This window comes from Arthrobotrys flagrans (genome assembly GCF_004000055.1).
Source record: "Arthrobotrys flagrans strain CBS H-5679 chromosome Unknown unitig_3, whole genome shotgun sequence".
Taxonomy (NCBI): Eukaryota; Fungi; Ascomycota; class Orbiliomycetes; order Orbiliales; family Orbiliaceae; genus Arthrobotrys; species Arthrobotrys flagrans.
The window spans coordinates 4436417-4452545 of NW_027137547.1; the positions used below are offsets into that span (position 1 = coordinate 4436417).

Genomic DNA, 16129 nt, shown 5'->3' on the forward strand with positions numbered 1-16129 from the left:
TGAAAGGGGGAATGCGGGGTCACGCGTGGAGGAGGGGCAATGAATGGTGGGATGTTCGGGTTTTATGCTCCAATCATGCATCCTTGGGCCCTTCGCGACGACCAACGCAGGATCCCACACAGAAAATACCACAGACTCGGTCTTTGATCCGGATCAGGCTGCATGCTTCCCGTGAACCAACATGTTTAGTGAGAAATCTCAACGATTATCAGGATATCAGAGTTCATAGCAATTTAAATTAATAACGAAAATTTTTGAATAACTCTTAACGATTTTCGATCCGCAAAACGGGCAAAAATCGTGAATTACCAGCCAACATCTCTTCTAAGTACCAAGCAGTAGTAATTTTATACAATATCCCAGACTCCAAAATGCCTCCTCGAAAATGCATCATAGCAGCAGTAGTCTTCCAATAAAAAAAGACTTTAACTTTAAACACCCTACTTACTTAAAACATCCCCGCCCGTTTCGCTGATGCTGGCAAAATAAAATAAAATAACCCATAGCTTTTACGGAAGAACACCGTCCGATCCTCGGTACACTTTAACCCAATTCTGCGAACTTGGCTTCGAGTTCTTCGATCTTGGTAAGGGGGACGCAGGTTTGGTTCTGGCAGACTTGGACCACTGGCTTGGTTTCAGCGCTTTTAAGAATATTCTTAAGGACTTCGTTCTTTCCGGTGAACCACGTGATGTCATCGCTCTTTTCCGTGGGGTCTACGAATAGGACCGAGGTATTTGTGAACGACCGTGTCCTGAGCTTTGCCCGGTATGCCAAGATGGTCGGGTCCGATTTCTTGCCCGCGAGGATGACGGTTCCGGTCCCAAGGTTCGAGGCGACAACAGACGGCAGCATTGTTGAGAACAGGAATGGGTGTTGCATCAACTCTGTTGAGAAGACGTTGCAAGTCTTAGAGGCCAGGGTGGAGAAAGAAGCATCCCCAAGCAGGCTCCCGAGTTTGTACAAGTTTCCAGCCGATATGCCGTTCGTAGATGGCTCGGCAGAGTCCAACCCTGTGTGTTATTAGCTTATATAACAAAAATGAAATGTTGGCGGTAGCATTTACCATCTTTCAGTCTCAAGATCAGATCGGGTGCATCCCGTTCCGTAGAAAAGAAACCACCTTGAGTTTCATCCCAGAACAACTTTGTTTGCGCGGCTAACATGAATTATGCATTAGTGATATAAATTGATTGTGAATGTTGTATCAATGCAAGTACCAACCTTGGAGACTATGCGCCCAACGTAGCCAACTCGCATCGAAAGTCGCTTCGTATCTAGAAAAAAGGTTAGTGCTAGGTCGGAGAACTTAAATTTGAAACCGGGGCACTCATACAAAGAAATCAATCCATGAATGAGATATGCGTAGTCATCCGCAAATGCCTTCGTGGTACCCGGAGCTTCCCGCCAAACACGCTTTAAACCAAGAGTCCTCGGGTCGAATACATTCTTCTTAAGGAACTCGGCAGCTCGGATAGCCTTGTTGAGATAAAACTTCGATTTCTCGACGTCGATGATTTCCAGGGCAGCAGCCAAGCGGGACAGAGCAGCAATTGCAAGTCCGTTCCACCCAGTCAGAATCTTGTCATCGAGGATAGGACGTGGCCTTTCTCTTTCCCTGTAATCTCGGAGTTTGGCTCTCCCGTTCTTTATCTTTTCGCTGATAGCAGTTTCGGTGAGCCCGAGCATGGAGCCAATCTGGGCAGGAGTATGGGATATCTGTAGAACATTCTGATGCAAAAATTCATCGTGAATATCTCTCGCTGGGTCGACATTGCCATCCGTTCTGACGCCCCAGTACTTGGAGCAAACCTCTGCATCCTGTTCACCTAGAACCTTGATGAACTCTTTCTTATCCCAGACGTAGAAAGCACCCTCTAAAAACATATGCGTTAGCGATGTATTCGATACAGCAGCAAGGGCCGATTGAGTACCTCTCTTCTCAGTATCACCCTTTCGGGCATAGGAGTCTGCATCCTCGGCGGAGTAGAAACCACCATCCTTGTGGCCCAATGGCCCCAAGCACAAGTAGTCAGCCGCATCGAGAGCCGCATCTAGCATTTCCTTGTCTTTGGTCAACAGGTATGCGTCAAGGTACACAGATATCAACTGGGCATTATCATAGAGCATCTTCTCGAAATGAGGGAGACTCCAATCCGCAGTGACAGAGTATCTTGCAAAGCCATTTCCTATATGGTCGTGAAGCCCACCGCGACTCATATGCTGCAGTCCCATCATTAGCATCTCTCCCACACTCGTCCTTTGTAAACATGTTTTATCCCCTCACCCTTAGTGTCGTCACCGCCATAAACTTGGCTCTTTCGCATTCCACGTCGCCAACTACATCCTCAACAACCGATGACAGGCTGCTCAACCTAAGCAAGAAGGCGAGATTTGTCGGAGTAGGGAACTTGGGCTCGGTGCCAAATCCGCCATTCGTGGTGTCATAGCGGCTAAGGAAGTGCTGATATGCCTCCTCGAGCAAATCGATCTCAAGAATTTCAACCCCGTCCTGACTGTCGCCTTGCTCTTTCAACCCCTCGTCCTGTCCTAATGTCAGATCCGGTGTACCGCATAACCCCAAGAGACAAAATACGTACCGAGAATTCTTTGAGCTGCTTCAGAATATCCTTGGCCGATGCAAGACATTTGTCCTGTTGTTCCTTCCACCTGCACGTATACAGTTAGCCTCCGGCTTCGCCACACGAGTATCTCGACTAGGCGGCCATACACTTTAACCATCTTATCGAGAACCTCAACAAAGCCAATCTGGTCCTTCATTGACGGTCCGTCAGTAGCATTCGGCCCAGGCCAATATGTCCCACCAAAGACTGGTTCCAGATTTGGAGTTAAAAAGACGTTAAGCGGCCATCCTCCGGAGCCCGTCGTCGCTTGGACCTAATCAACCAAACAATCAGCCGTCGAGTCCCACGCGAGTATGTATCGATCCAGAAGGTCCACGTACGTAGTTCATATATATCCTATCAATGTCCGGCCTTTCCTCTCTATCAATCTTGATGGGAATGAAGTTGTCGTTGAGAATCCTGGCGACATAGGCGTCTTGAAAGCTCTCTCGCTCCATTACCTATCCTAACATCAGTATCCAGACCCTCCATAACGACGGGAAAGCCGAGTTTCGGATTATACGGGGGGGCATACATGACACCCTACACGCGATCGGAGAGCTAGAGTTAGTGCTCCGTCTGTCACCATCCAAGGAAGGACGAGCTCATACAATGACAAGCAGAATATCCACTGCTCAAAAAAATCAACCTATTCTCACTCTTCGCCAGCGCCAAACTCTCCGGCGTCCATTGTTGCCATGCCGTCAAATTGTTTGCGTGGGAGCGGACCTGAAGCAGCGGATCTCGCCAGTTAGCAACTGTGACTTTTTTGCCCCGCCATCTCGAAACGTGGGGGCGGGGAGTGATGGCTTAAAACGTAGACGAACGTACATATGGGCTGGTACTGTTTGCAAGCTGGTTGGTGAGCTTGAGTTTCGGCTTACCGTTATCACCGCTTTGAAGGGGTATCGAAGTCGCCATGGTGATAGGATGACCTTTTTTTTTTTTTTTGTCCGCTGCAGGGTGAATGCTGGATGATGCAAAAGGTAGAAAGTGGATTCGGCGAATGGCGACTGGGATGTTGTAGTTTTCTTGGCTTGGAAGTGGGATGTGTGTTGAGACCTCGGAAGGATCTCGATTACGACAACAACGGAAACTGTAGCAGATATAGATGTAACACCAACAGGTCCAAGGAGGAGTAAAATGGTGGAGAAGGAAGAAGAAGAGGGGGAGTGCCGGTTGGAAAAAGTCTCAGAATACGGTTTTATAATGTGTCCGGCCTCGTCGACGTCCGGTCAAGTTAGGCTTTACAAGATGTCACATTAACGATTATTAAGTTCTTGCTTGGCCCCGAAACAGCAAAGGCGACCCGACAGCTGCCTCCAGGCTTCGACTATAGTTCCCCTGCAGGTCGGACTTATTCGGCGAGCGATTGCGCAAGAGGCTCGTATGCATGACGGCTGGTATTATAGTCATGCACCGAATGCAGTTTTTGATATGTCTATGTTTTTCTGTATAAATACACTTTGGGACCGTAGAGGACTGTTCGCCGGAGCTGTCCGTCTTTTTCATTTTATGGTTAGATCGGAGTGATAAACGGTCGTTTGCATGTAGCGTACATGTAGGATGTACGTCAAGTCAGACATCCAACGACTATATCTGGCCCAGACGGGCTAGGATTTGCTCCTATAAGTTATGAAATCTACGAAAAACTACAGCCAAGTATTACCAGAGGGCGAACCAGCGCCGCTGTAGAATGTTATATCTCATGCATCCCTATGTTACAGGTAGCTCCAGGCGACAACATGTAGTAATTGTATGGACATTAGTCGGGTCGTGATGTCTCTGGCGCTTATGATACCGTTCCTCATGTCTTCAAATCACTTGAATTCGCTACCGCACGCTAATGAGATGCACTAGATAAAAGAAGTAGTAATACATAAGAAGAAAGAGAATAAACAAGGAAATGCACAGAAACAAGGATGTTTTTTTTAACAAAGGAAGTATTTCAAAAGACCTCCCAGGTCACTTGGAAAAGTGAAAGCCCCTGAGTCGGTACAAAAAAAAGGGACCCGATAACCTCCAGTGTAAATGAGATCATTCGGAAAGCGAATTCAAAATTGTATCCGAGATGGACAACTACAACTGGACGTTCTCGGTGAAGTACCTGCCGTTTTCGCCGACGACATTGCCGGGGGCCCTGTACTCGCACATGAGGTACTGGCTGCCACCGCACTGTCGGTTGTAACAACCGATCTCAGTGGTAGCCTTCCAGATGAGCTGGGTGAAGTGACCGGTGGACAACTAAAAAGAGGCTGTCAGTATGTATGTTTTGAAGAGAGGAAAGATTGGGGAGTTGTTATTTACCTGGAAGCCTGGAGCGGCAGGGTTGTATTGGTTCTTCTCCTCATACCAAGCGGTGACAGCGGCAATGACATCAGTGTAACCGAAGGCAAGGTTCTCACCATATGGACCACCAGAGTGATGCATGGTGCAGTCCTGGGTCTTATCACGGGCGAAGTCGGCCATCTCTTGGCTCCAGGTGAGTGGTTGAGCACCGTGAGCAGCCCTGAACTTGTTGTGGGTCTCGAGGCACTTCTGGTCATCGCCAACCGGGGCTGGAGCAACTGGAGCTGGAGCTGGAGCTGGGACAACAACTGGGACCGGAGATGGAGATGGCTTTGGAGCTGGAGCTGGAGCTGGAGATGGCTTTGGGGATGGAGCCGGGGCGTTGTAGACTGGTGGTTGGTAGGCTGGAGTCTCAACTGGTGGTGGTTCGACATAGACGACCGTGGTCACCTTTGGCTTGGGAGCAGCGTGCTTTGTCTGTGTCTTTGGGGCGGCACCTTCCGTAACATAAACGGTCTTGGTGACGGTCAAGTCAACATACTGGACGGCAGTGTGCTTGTTGACCTTGCGAGTGCATTCCTTAACAGGATAGGCGAGGGCGCTGGCAGCGAGCACAGCGATGGAGAGGACGACCGAACGCATTTTGATGGTTGTGAAGGGTTGATTGGTTGTTGAAGCTGATTGAAATTGAGGATTCTATGAATGTGGGATTTGGAAAGTGACCTGGCACGTAACCAAATGGATTAATCGTCGATACAATCCGTCAAGGAAGATGAGACGATGGTGTTCTGGGAAGGCAAGAAGATCGTTCTAGGAAAAAGATGATGTTAGAATGGTGTCAAATTATAATTGGGAGGGGGGGGGTCGAGCTGTGTGTCGTAGATCGTCGAGGGAAGGCTAGTATGTGTTGTGTCATGTTGCATATTCACATCGGTTGGTACTCGAACTTGTCTTCGAGAGTTCCAAGGTACCAAGGATTGAATATCATCCATGCGGTTGATTATAAAATATAATACCGGGGGCATGTAGGTATGGGTGGGGTGCGTATAACGGATCCCGCATATGGGGCGCTGCAGAGTTTCGAACTTACAAATTCTGATAACAGAAATAACGACCGCAAAGACCTGTTGAAATATATTTCCCGTTTGGCAAGAGACACCTGGTCGACTACTGGATTGAACCTGATCCAAAGAATTGCTACAATTTGCTGAAATAGAAATTGAAAAGGAGGCTTCGAACAATGAAATATAGAATTCAACCTCGTCAAGAAGTCAAGTCGTAACGGAAGACAAAATAAAGTTACTTTGAAATATCGAGCAGCTTGATATAAAAGGAGTGTAATTGGTGTTGATTCGGCACGAAGGAGTGTAGCGCTAAATCCAACCCAGTGATCGAGACCAGAAGCCTGCTTGAAGGTTTGAAAAACAAAAAACCGTCGGTTGATGGTTTGAAGAGAGGAGGAGAGGAGAGAAGAACAGAAAAGAGAGGCGCAAACTTGTGCAGCAGGCCGATTATTTAAAACAGGCGCTATTGGGAACCAGCGAGCGATTCCCCTGGCTGGTCGTGCTTTGGCTTGTCGTATGGGCTGTTTGGCTGTATGTCCGGTTATGGTTGCAGTTGCAATTGCGGTGCCGGCTGACAATATGAACCGCTGTCAGTGTGTCTCATCAAGGGGCTGATTAACCTTTAGGGGAGGATGATAGGTTACGCAAAGGACAAGGCCCCCGAATCAATTGGACTCAATCCCTTCATTTAATATCCTTGGGTTTTTCTTTTGCGCAGGGGGTGAAAAGAGAGGTTGGCTCTTGCGACCCTCTAGTGCCTTGGCCCGGGCCCAGGCGGCGTCTGTATTGGCCCAAAGCGATGGTTCCTTGCAGCCCGAGAGAACCAGACCTCATGCAGATGCATGCACCGGAACGACCATTTGGAAGCCTGCACATGTTCCCTCCGGGGATCCTCATCCCGCTTCCCATCGATTCGATGTTTTGTTGAGATCTACGTTCTCCAGCGGGTTGGACGTCATGGACTTGCTCTTCAAGATCACAACAGGACAAAAACATTGCGGTACGCGGTGGAAGTGGCGCCTGTTCATGCACCACGATAACTTTGATATCGTCTCGAGCTGTGAGCTGTCTGCGGTTAGCTAGTTGGAGTTTGGAGGGCTGTCGTGGGACGAAACAAAATGTGACACTCGATGCCAACAGGCGTAGACATTCATCGAAGATGAAATCCCGTCTTGCATGACCGACGGCTGGGCAGGAGTACGCAAAGCGAAGAGGCGAGTGACTGGAGGGGATTCATGATGTTGGGACTCGAATAAGAATAGCACACATGGCAATCATGAAACGATGTTTGAAGCTATCAGCCGGCCGACGTCGGTATGTTTGAACATTTGCGTTGGTTGGATGTTGGTGCAACAGTTGGCCGTGTTCCTGACAATCCCAACACACCGCATTTGGAACCATTGGAAGTCCAATCCTCGTCGATTGCCGTCTTCCCATCTCTCGAGCTCCTCAACATCAATCTCGAGATCTCGTCACGACGAAAATCATATTATTCATAAAACTCAAAAAATTCAAAATGATATAACCCGTCTTGCTATAAATTCCGCTGCAGCTCTTTGTCACATTCGAACGCCTCACCGGAGGTGGAAACTCCAACCTGGTGAGATCCTAATAAACTTCTTATAGCTTCGGTTATATCGATGCCTTCCGCTGGCTCCTTCGGAATCCTAGGGGAGGCTGGTGCTCGACCGCCGGCCGAAGGTGAATTTCCATGTAACCATCGACTCTATTCTGGTCCTGACTTTGGAAGACCTGCATGGTTTTGTCCTTGTTGTCTTGACTTGCGGGGTAAACGAGAATCCTGACTGGTCGGTACCAGCGGGCCCTGTCCAAGCCCTGTCCCCTACCAGGTTGCCGTTTCAAGTTGTCTTGCGCCGTTCCTGGGAAAGCTCTCTGTTTAAAGGCCTTTCATCACCGGGCATGAAATCTGCACTTAAGCCCCGATCAGAAAAGGGGCAGACGCAGGCGCTGCGGTTTTTTGGTGTTTGAGCATAAAACTTCCAAATCCGATGTCCAAGATGTTTAATCGATTCGACGAGAGCTTCCTCGGTATGTAAGGTGTGATAACAAAATGGAATCTAACTATCAACGAAAGTCTCTGATGGTTGATGCTTCGTACCTGCCTCATCCCGTAGAAGAATTTCAATTCGGGTATCACTATCTAAGGTACTTACATAGTACACATAACCGTATTACCTCGGAATGCCAAAAAGATCGCTACCATTACCAACTTTTCACGAACCCGCGCTTGATTCACGATAGGAAGGAAGTCCCCAGCCATTTGGAAATCGTAATAAACTTGCTTACCTGCCTGTTTTCCTTTCTTCCTTCGTATTTCCATCTTGTTAATGCAAAACATCTCTTACCGATCGAGCCGTGTCATTCTTTCCATGAATTCCTTCCCGCATCGTCGGGTTCTGCCTACCGACATGCGACAACTGACGGTAAACTGCGGATTACTCCTCGTGCAACTGGCAAATCCTTTGACGTAACCCCAGAATAAAACCCATCCCGGCTTTTCTTTCTTTCTCACTCTCTTCGAACGAAGCCAGCGTTTCGGTAGCACGGTTGGACCTGCAAGTACGCTCAGTAAACATGTTTGGAGATGTCTCTCAGAGAGGGAATGCCATACAGAGCGAAAAAATAAAAAGCGCCAGCCCTTACAAATTAGCATGTATCATCGTGAAACGCTCACAACACCCAATCACAGTTCCCTACAGATAGTCCAACCGCACCGCCTAGAGAGCTCGAGAGTAGAATTTTTTTAATTTAAGAATCTTGGGCTTGCAGATTGTCAAAATCGACAAGATGCGGATGTCAAATCAAAAAGACAAGCGTTACGTATTAGCGGTGGGCTACTATCACGATCTAACCGACCTGGCTTTTCAGAAGGTAACATCGCCAAATGTTTTTGTGGAGATTCAAAAACACCAAAAATATGGAAGATTCGAGATTTTGTGGAGATTCGGACCTGCCATGAAAAGATCGCACCCAAGCTTTTATGCGGTTAATGCGCACAATGCCATTCTCTTCGGATTTAGCAGGTGGGCCATATATTCAGCAGCTAGTGGGCTGTCAAAAATCCATTTTTAAAAACATGCATACTACACCTTATATGCGCCATCACTTTCGCCAAATGGTCCTGGGCACTTCTATTTCGAAAGGTTTTTTTTTTTTTTTTTTCGGCGTAAACCGTAAACAGCCATTCAGCGACAAAATGTATATGCACCTAGCTGAAAACCCGCAAAAGGCGGTTGCAACGTCGGCCTGAATTTCGTGTTCGAGTATTCTTTTTAGCCTCTGGTATGAGGTCTTTTGCGGAGAGCTTTGTTCCGCTGTTCCCGTAGATTAGAAAAATTAAATTGGTACCGGTTCCAAGACCCGAAAAATTATCAATACCAAAGTCTCGTTATACTGCACAAATGAATTCCAAGAATCTTAGGCCTGCCTGCGCATGGAGACCCTTTTTCCGTTCTCCAGGAATCAAAGAATTACATAAAGTCTGCCCCGCCATATGCCATGCCCCATATTCCTATCCACATACATGCCCCTTTAAAGCTTGTGGGAAATAAGGCTTGTGGGGTTGTACGACGCCATCCTTTCCAAACACTGTAAACGAGTGGCAAGGATTCGCCCGTGGGTACTTTATTTGAAGGGAATTAAGGGATCTTCGGACACGGCTTCGAGTGCACTTCGGGGAGAGGAGTGCCCTCTTCCCTTCCCTTTCATCGTTGCCTGCTGGATTTAATCGATTCAAGCGATAGCCGAAAGGCTTCAGAACCTCGTTTTGATTGCTTTCCCACCCCAACAGGTTAACGATTCTGTCGATCCTGATGGATGGCCTTCACTCCCCTGTTCTCCCTGAATGTGTCGATTCACGTGCGAATGCAATTTTAAAAAGATCATAAGAAGGAATACCAACGAATTGAGCATTAGCACCACCTAGGTTTCATTACAAAGTACCACACGCGCCCGCCGGTAAAAGTTCATGATCGATCGTCTATGTATAATACATCCACCTTTTCTAAAGCCAGAAAGAAAGGAAGAAAAGAAAGAGAAAGAAAAAACACCGCTCTAGGCAAAGAAAGAAAGAAATTATCCAGCCTGCCCCTGCCTTTGATAAAGGAAATGGCCATAACCTTAACCTTAACTTTAACCGCCATCTCTCAGTTGGTGGCAATCGCATTGCAAGCGTCCCTCGTTGAAGAAAGCCTGGAATATGCAATAGAACCCCCTTCTTTCACCGCTCAAGCCGCCAACTTTGCCTTAGCCCGAGCCCTGATTGTCATAGTGTAGAAGGCATCTTTGAACGCAAACAAGAAGGCTGCCGTGATAACGGACTGGAGCAGCTTAGGCCCGATGCCCTTGTACAATCCGCCGACTCCCTCCTCGTGTACAATCTTCTTCAGACTCCCAACAACGCTTGGGTCCCTATCGGCCTTTTCCGCGACGTGCATTCGCGACTTGACGGTGATATATGGGTATGTGATACCCGTGGCAAAGAGTTTGCCGATGGCACCCAAGTAGAAAGCGTCCATGGGTGCGAGCCTCCTTCCTTTCCTCTTCTCAACAAAGTTCTTGAGCTGCTCAAAGATGGTGTATTGGAGAATGGGGTTGATGACGAGCACCAACGCCGGGATAACACCGGCGAAGAGAGCTTTGAAACCCTCGTTCTTGAGCAACTGTCTAAGAACGCCAAATGTTCCCAGTGGCTTTGTTGGCCGCGGGTTCTCAAGGGTGGGTAGGTCGGAAGACGCCTCGCTCTTGCGAGCTGTCATGCGGGTATTGACGACCCTATACCAGGTATTAGCATTTTATCGTTATCAACGCCACCAAACAAAACCATGGACTTCATCTCATACCAGATAGGATTTGTGAGCAATACAGTTGCCGACCCAGCCAACGCTCCAGCTGCCATACTCTCCAACGTCGACAACTTCTTACCCAAACCTCTCCTGACGTTGGCGCTCTCGAAGGCACCTCGGGAGAACTCATACCCTAAAAACCTGTCAGAAAACCGCACTTTCTTCTCAATATAATTAAAAGCAACATACAGTAGTAGTACACGAAGTTCGTCACACTGATCCCGAATAGGGCCGACTCCAATCCCGCATACAGTCCAGAAACACCTTCACGGGCGATAATCCTGCGAACAGCATCAAGAACTGATGTTTCGGCTCTCTTGGCTTCGACTTGAGAGCGGGTGGACAGGGTGATAAGCGGGTAGGTCAAGACCATGGAGGCAATGCCACCACCTGCGTTAGTGTTAGCATTATATGCAATCGCACCCAATGTAGTTGTACGTGAGAACGGAGACAATCTGACGTACCGGCACCTAGAAAGTGATCAGGACATTAGTATTCAAAGCTGAGAACCACAAAGCTCTAGTAGATTTCTATACAAACCCGCAATAGCATGAGCGACGTTGTCCGACATTTTGGAGATTGTGGCGTTCAGTTATTCGTAGATTCGCGAATCCGGGGACCCAGAAGTTGTAACTTTGGTTGAGGCTGGAGATTAGATTTGTTATGACGAAACAAAGGAGCGTCAAGAAACCCGTCGCCGTTAAAAAAATATGAGGAAATGAAGAAGTCAGGGAAAGCAGCAGTTCGAGTTTAAAAGTTCGAGGAAGACGTTAATATTAATGCGTTCCTAGCGTGTCGGCAAATCATATGGCATCGAATAGACCCCTAGTTCCCTCTTTGAGTAGATGCTTGGATGCCCCGGAATTTTGCATGTGGCAGGCGAGCGCGAATTGAGGAAGGTCGGCAAGCTGCCTAACTTCGATGCTCGAACACTCCCATTTTTCAACCTCGGTTCATGTTTCCGAACCGTTCAACGCACAAACTACCACAGCTTCGGATATATGTCATACATCACGAAGTTATCCATCCCCGCCATTGATGTGGAGATATTCTTCAAGTCATTATGCTTTCATTTATTTCCATATCCAATAAGTGCGGTGTAGTATATGTGTAACTCGAAATCAAAAGAAAAAGAAGGAGGTATAATATCCAAAGCATCTCTACCTCCCGGTAGGCGGCACAGCCGGCAATGGCGGTCGTCTTTTGGAAGATATTCTGGGAACAGGAAACCAAGGGTGATAGGACCTTTGGTCAATCTCAACTTCGACATCTGCCACAGTATCCGTTTTTATCGCTTTCGATAGCATGACAATAGCAACACCAGCTCCGATGCAAGATCGGAGGTACTCTCTCAAATTCTAACGTTGGGAAACAGTAGGTCAGGATATATATGAGAGTTTAAAAAATGTGGGGACGAATAGAAACTTACCAAACGATAGCCTTCTTCGCAGAGCAATGCGTGCGAAGAAGTGGCGCTCATCTTGCTCAAGAGATCAAAGTGCTTCCTCCCCTCCTTCGTGTTCTCTGATGCCATCTCGAGCATCTCCATTGTCTGGTTTCAATATTAGACACCTATTATCAGAATCAATGCGATTTCATTTAGAATCTTACCTCGATATCAGGATTATCGACGAGGGCCTTGAAGTCCTCAAAGGGGACAACATCCGGACATCCAATCGTCAAAAACGGCTTCATCCGCAATTCATACCGCATCACATCAGTAGAATAAGGTTGCGGGGGTGTCTTAACAAGTCCAAGTCTTGCAAGCGCCGTGTACAGCTGCAGGTGTGATGTTAGCATCCCTTCCGGCGAAAAGGCAGAGGGGTATCCTTACAAAAATCATCGCACTACAAAGCTCCTGCAGGGCCGCGGCCTCGAGTAAGGTAAAATTCACTGTAGCTTGCGCATTCGCAATATCCTGTGCTGACGCAATACACTCTTTCGACCTTGTGGCTGCTAGTGGAGAATCCACTGCGACACCCGGATGAACGAAATGCCGTATTCGTTCCAGATGCTGCAGGCGGGTACGCAGGAAGTATTGAAGATACCTATGCAATATGTTTAGTTGGTGTCCGTTAAATTTACCGAATCACTGCGATTCCGAAACAACGCACCAGTACATTCCAGCGAATTCATGAGGTAGATAAACCTCCAGCTCAAATCCGAGGAAGATGATCCACTCCATCTGCCTTAGCTTATAGTGGTAAACCCACGAAGAAAGCGAAAAGGCATATGATATATTATCATTATGCAAAACAGGCTCTTCTTTGATAAGTTGTTGCAATTCGCCATCGATTTCTTCGCACTAATAAATGTTAGAAGACGATGATGAAGGGGAGTCATCATTCACAAAGTAACCTACCTCTATTTGCAATGCATCCCAGTCAACGATTAGATGACAAAGATTTCTTCTCAACCTCGAGCGATTCTGGCAGATGGTTCGATAAAGGGTAATATACGACTGCATACTATTAGCCTTAGCTTGGAAATCCGTTTCATACATAACAACATACGTTTCCGGCTCGCTCGACGAACCATTTCATCCGCTGGTGGATTTGGAACCGAGTGTCCGACGGCATTTCGGAAAGTTCATTTCGAGGGTCAAAGAGGTCATCCGCTGGTAGGCACAACTCTTTGACGTCCTCTAAGAGGATATGGCTGATCTGCATACGACCCAAGGCTACATGATTGCTGAAAAACAATGTCTGCAAGAGGGATCTAACGTATGTCGACGGCTGCGGTTTTCGGGCGGTAAATCTGAGAAAGAAAGTCTACATCGTCTCCCGTTAGTTTTCAACCCCAAGTCAATATCATGTCGTGAATATATACCATAAGATTCGTAGCGCCAGAGTAAGTTAGGACCCTCAAGATCTCCTTCGCATCCTTACACAACCTCGAAACTATTGTAAACGCCTCTTCAAACGGAATCTGCACTATCGGGCGCGGAGGGACCGTGCTCGCCAATTTCCTTTGAACAGCGATACTAAACACTGAAGGAACAGCTGTGCCCAGGTTTCTGGTAATACCGATGGTTGACAACAGGGTTATACACCCATCCCAATTCGAGCGTTTGTCAACCATTTCCTTGACGTCTCGAGATAATTCCGTGAGAAATAGCTTTCGGAAAGCTAGACGGGCCTTAAGTGCCATTTTAATGTTATTGGGCCATGGCGCTGCGGCACCATCGACGTACTCTATAGCAGAGACCAGAAGTTTATTGATTTCGGCGACGGTTATGAAATCTAAAAGTGAAACATTGTAGGTTTGTGTTACGAAGTCTTCTTCCTAGCGAAGAGTAATGATTAAGCAATTTGATCATTCGGCATCTCTTGTTCGTGCTGGCGGTACTAACCTCGTATGTATGTTCGGCCAGAATCTGGAGATTAACACGTTCGCAGCACTTGATAAGACCGACGCAGTATGCTCGAAGGACCAAGTGGAGGAGTTGGTATGCTGGAGACCCAGGCTGGTGGGTCTCCGAAGGTGGTAGATTGAACTTGGCTTCTTCAAGACTGGAAGGATTTAAGCTCAGTAGGTTGTCGATATACAAGCAGGTAAAAACGGTTTGCGATAAGGCTGCGCCATCATGCCATGACATCTGGACTCAATGTTACTATTTAAGTTTCTGCTGAGTACTACTTGTCGATAACGCACCTCGCTCGATAGTAATTGATCCATTATGCCAATGATTTCCTCGGGGAGCACAGGTTGGTATATCTCCGAAGGGGTGTCATCTTCACCCGGTTTAAGCAGGCCGCTGTCCATCTTTGGGTCCATTATCTAAAGAGGCCGGTAAGTATACTGATATAATTGTATATTCATGGATATCGCAAAGATCCAACCTCCAAAGCGCCGACTGCCTCAAACAATGTGAAGTTCGGATCTTTCACAAGCTGCCCCACGTCGAGACCTACGATCGAAGATATGAATAACTATATTTTATAGAGAGATATCGAAGCATAGTTTATTACCCTGGCAGGCCTGTCGAAATAGTTGCGTCACATCTCTGTAGCTCGCGGATGAAGGTGACGATATCGTCGTAGTAGTAGTTTGCCTGCCCTCGATGGGCTTGTCGGACACGTGGAGACGTGCAAACGCTATAAGATCCGATATCAGCGTGCGAAAATTCGACATATCAGGAATAATGTGACATGTTCATGTCCAAGCCCAAGTCGCAGACTGGGAGGCCGAGAAATACTGACCGTCGTTAAAGCCCCCGCTATTGTTCGCCATCCTAGGTATCCTGGTGATTCCTCTGGAAAATGCACCGGATAGTAGTAGGGCTTAATCTTTGTTTCGGGCGACGGACGGGGAAAGCGTTTATGGGTCGTGTGGAGCTTATCAGCGAATGGAGTTCGGGACTCGAATGATGCATAAAAATGGTAACGGTATGGTTGTACGTAAACTAGACAGCCCTTAGCCTTCTTGTTCTTTTCGAGTCAATTACTTAGCACGTTGATTGCCGCATCGGTGGGGGCGTCGCTTCTGACAGCGCTCATTTGTTGGATTATTTCTGCCCCTCTCAAGTTGCTCTTCAGCCTGCAGCCGGCCCGAGAATCAAAGTCACCAATCGGGCTCGGTACCGACGATATCCAGTATTTTCACATTAGAGACCACGGAAAAGCATACGTAAGATAGATCGGGGCTATATTGGATCCGGAAGGCGACCCTGTCATGCTTAAGCTAAGTGTTTTTGCCTAAAGCTGGAGTTCGGAATGCAATGCATATATCACTACAACTACTAGGTACCTGTGGATACTAAGCCGTATTTATTGAATATCAGAGGATATATAGGAAAGTAATTAGGGACCTGGCCATCCCTATCTAGATATGCAGATTATATCCCTCGAATATCGCGAACGTATCTTGTGTGTGTCCTTCTTTGTTGGCCGAACCGGCAGTTGATAGATGGCAGTGTCTGCCTTTTATATTTTAATCCATTTTATATGTACACTCCCCGCATCCCCACGTCTCCAATGCTCATATGTACTTTCTCCATGCATCCTTCAAAAATCCAAAGCAACCATCGATTACTTCCGACCCTCAATCGTCTACTGCTCAGAGTTGCCCAAGTACTTGGCCTCCTGTTGCTTGCCGTTCTGTATAACAATAGAGTCAGCACTTGATCCTATTCATCCATAGTATCTAAAAGTGTGTTTTATCATAAAGCCTAATAGTTCCGGACCGGAGTATACACCGGGATAGAGTATCAACCACGTACCTCCCATCTGGAGACCTTCAATTCATTCCCGCTCCGTCGTTCAGCAGCGACACGAGTCTGCTCCTT

The 16129-nt window shown here is 47.3% G+C and overlaps 4 protein-coding genes across 4 annotated transcripts; all 4 read right to left on the minus strand.

The window, feature by feature from the left end:
• Positions 1 to 543: 543 nt before the first annotated feature.
• On the minus strand, positions 544 to 3545 carry DFL_002670 (uncharacterized protein; the record flags this gene model as incomplete). The annotated part of the gene is made up of 12 exons (XM_067631490.1): positions 544 to 1013; positions 1067 to 1159; positions 1225 to 1277; positions 1337 to 1877; positions 1935 to 2223; positions 2288 to 2545; positions 2601 to 2670; positions 2732 to 2898; positions 2966 to 3085; positions 3160 to 3167; positions 3236 to 3353; positions 3456 to 3545. The coding sequence occupies 12 exons, from the start codon at positions 3543 to 3545 to the stop codon at positions 544 to 546; spliced, it is 2277 nt and encodes a 758-aa protein (XP_067494030.1).
• Positions 3546 to 4703: 1158 nt separating this feature from the next.
• DFL_002671 (uncharacterized protein) lies at positions 4704 to 5555 on the minus strand (the record flags this gene model as incomplete). The annotated part of the gene is made up of 2 exons (XM_067631491.1): positions 4704 to 4868; positions 4932 to 5555. 2 exons carry the CDS (start codon positions 5553 to 5555, stop codon positions 4704 to 4706), a joined length of 789 nt encoding a protein of 262 aa, XP_067494031.1.
• A 4669-nt stretch (positions 5556 to 10224) lies between these two features.
• DFL_002672 (uncharacterized protein) lies at positions 10225 to 11413 on the minus strand (the record flags this gene model as incomplete). The annotated part of the gene is made up of 5 exons (XM_067631492.1): positions 10225 to 10771; positions 10840 to 10975; positions 11032 to 11232; positions 11307 to 11312; positions 11383 to 11413. The coding sequence occupies 5 exons, from the start codon at positions 11411 to 11413 to the stop codon at positions 10225 to 10227; spliced, it is 921 nt and encodes a 306-aa protein (XP_067494032.1).
• Positions 11414 to 12002: 589 nt separating this feature from the next.
• Positions 12003 to 15075, minus strand: DFL_002673 (uncharacterized protein; the record flags this gene model as incomplete). Its single annotated transcript, XM_067631493.1, has 13 exons — positions 12003 to 12200; positions 12272 to 12394; positions 12454 to 12621; positions 12677 to 12890; positions 12957 to 13147; positions 13205 to 13303; positions 13356 to 13613; positions 13672 to 14127; positions 14195 to 14440; positions 14497 to 14622; positions 14685 to 14752; positions 14814 to 14939; positions 15045 to 15075. 13 exons carry the CDS (start codon positions 15073 to 15075, stop codon positions 12003 to 12005), a joined length of 2304 nt encoding a protein of 767 aa, XP_067494033.1.
• Positions 15076 to 16129: the final 1054 nt, after the last annotated feature.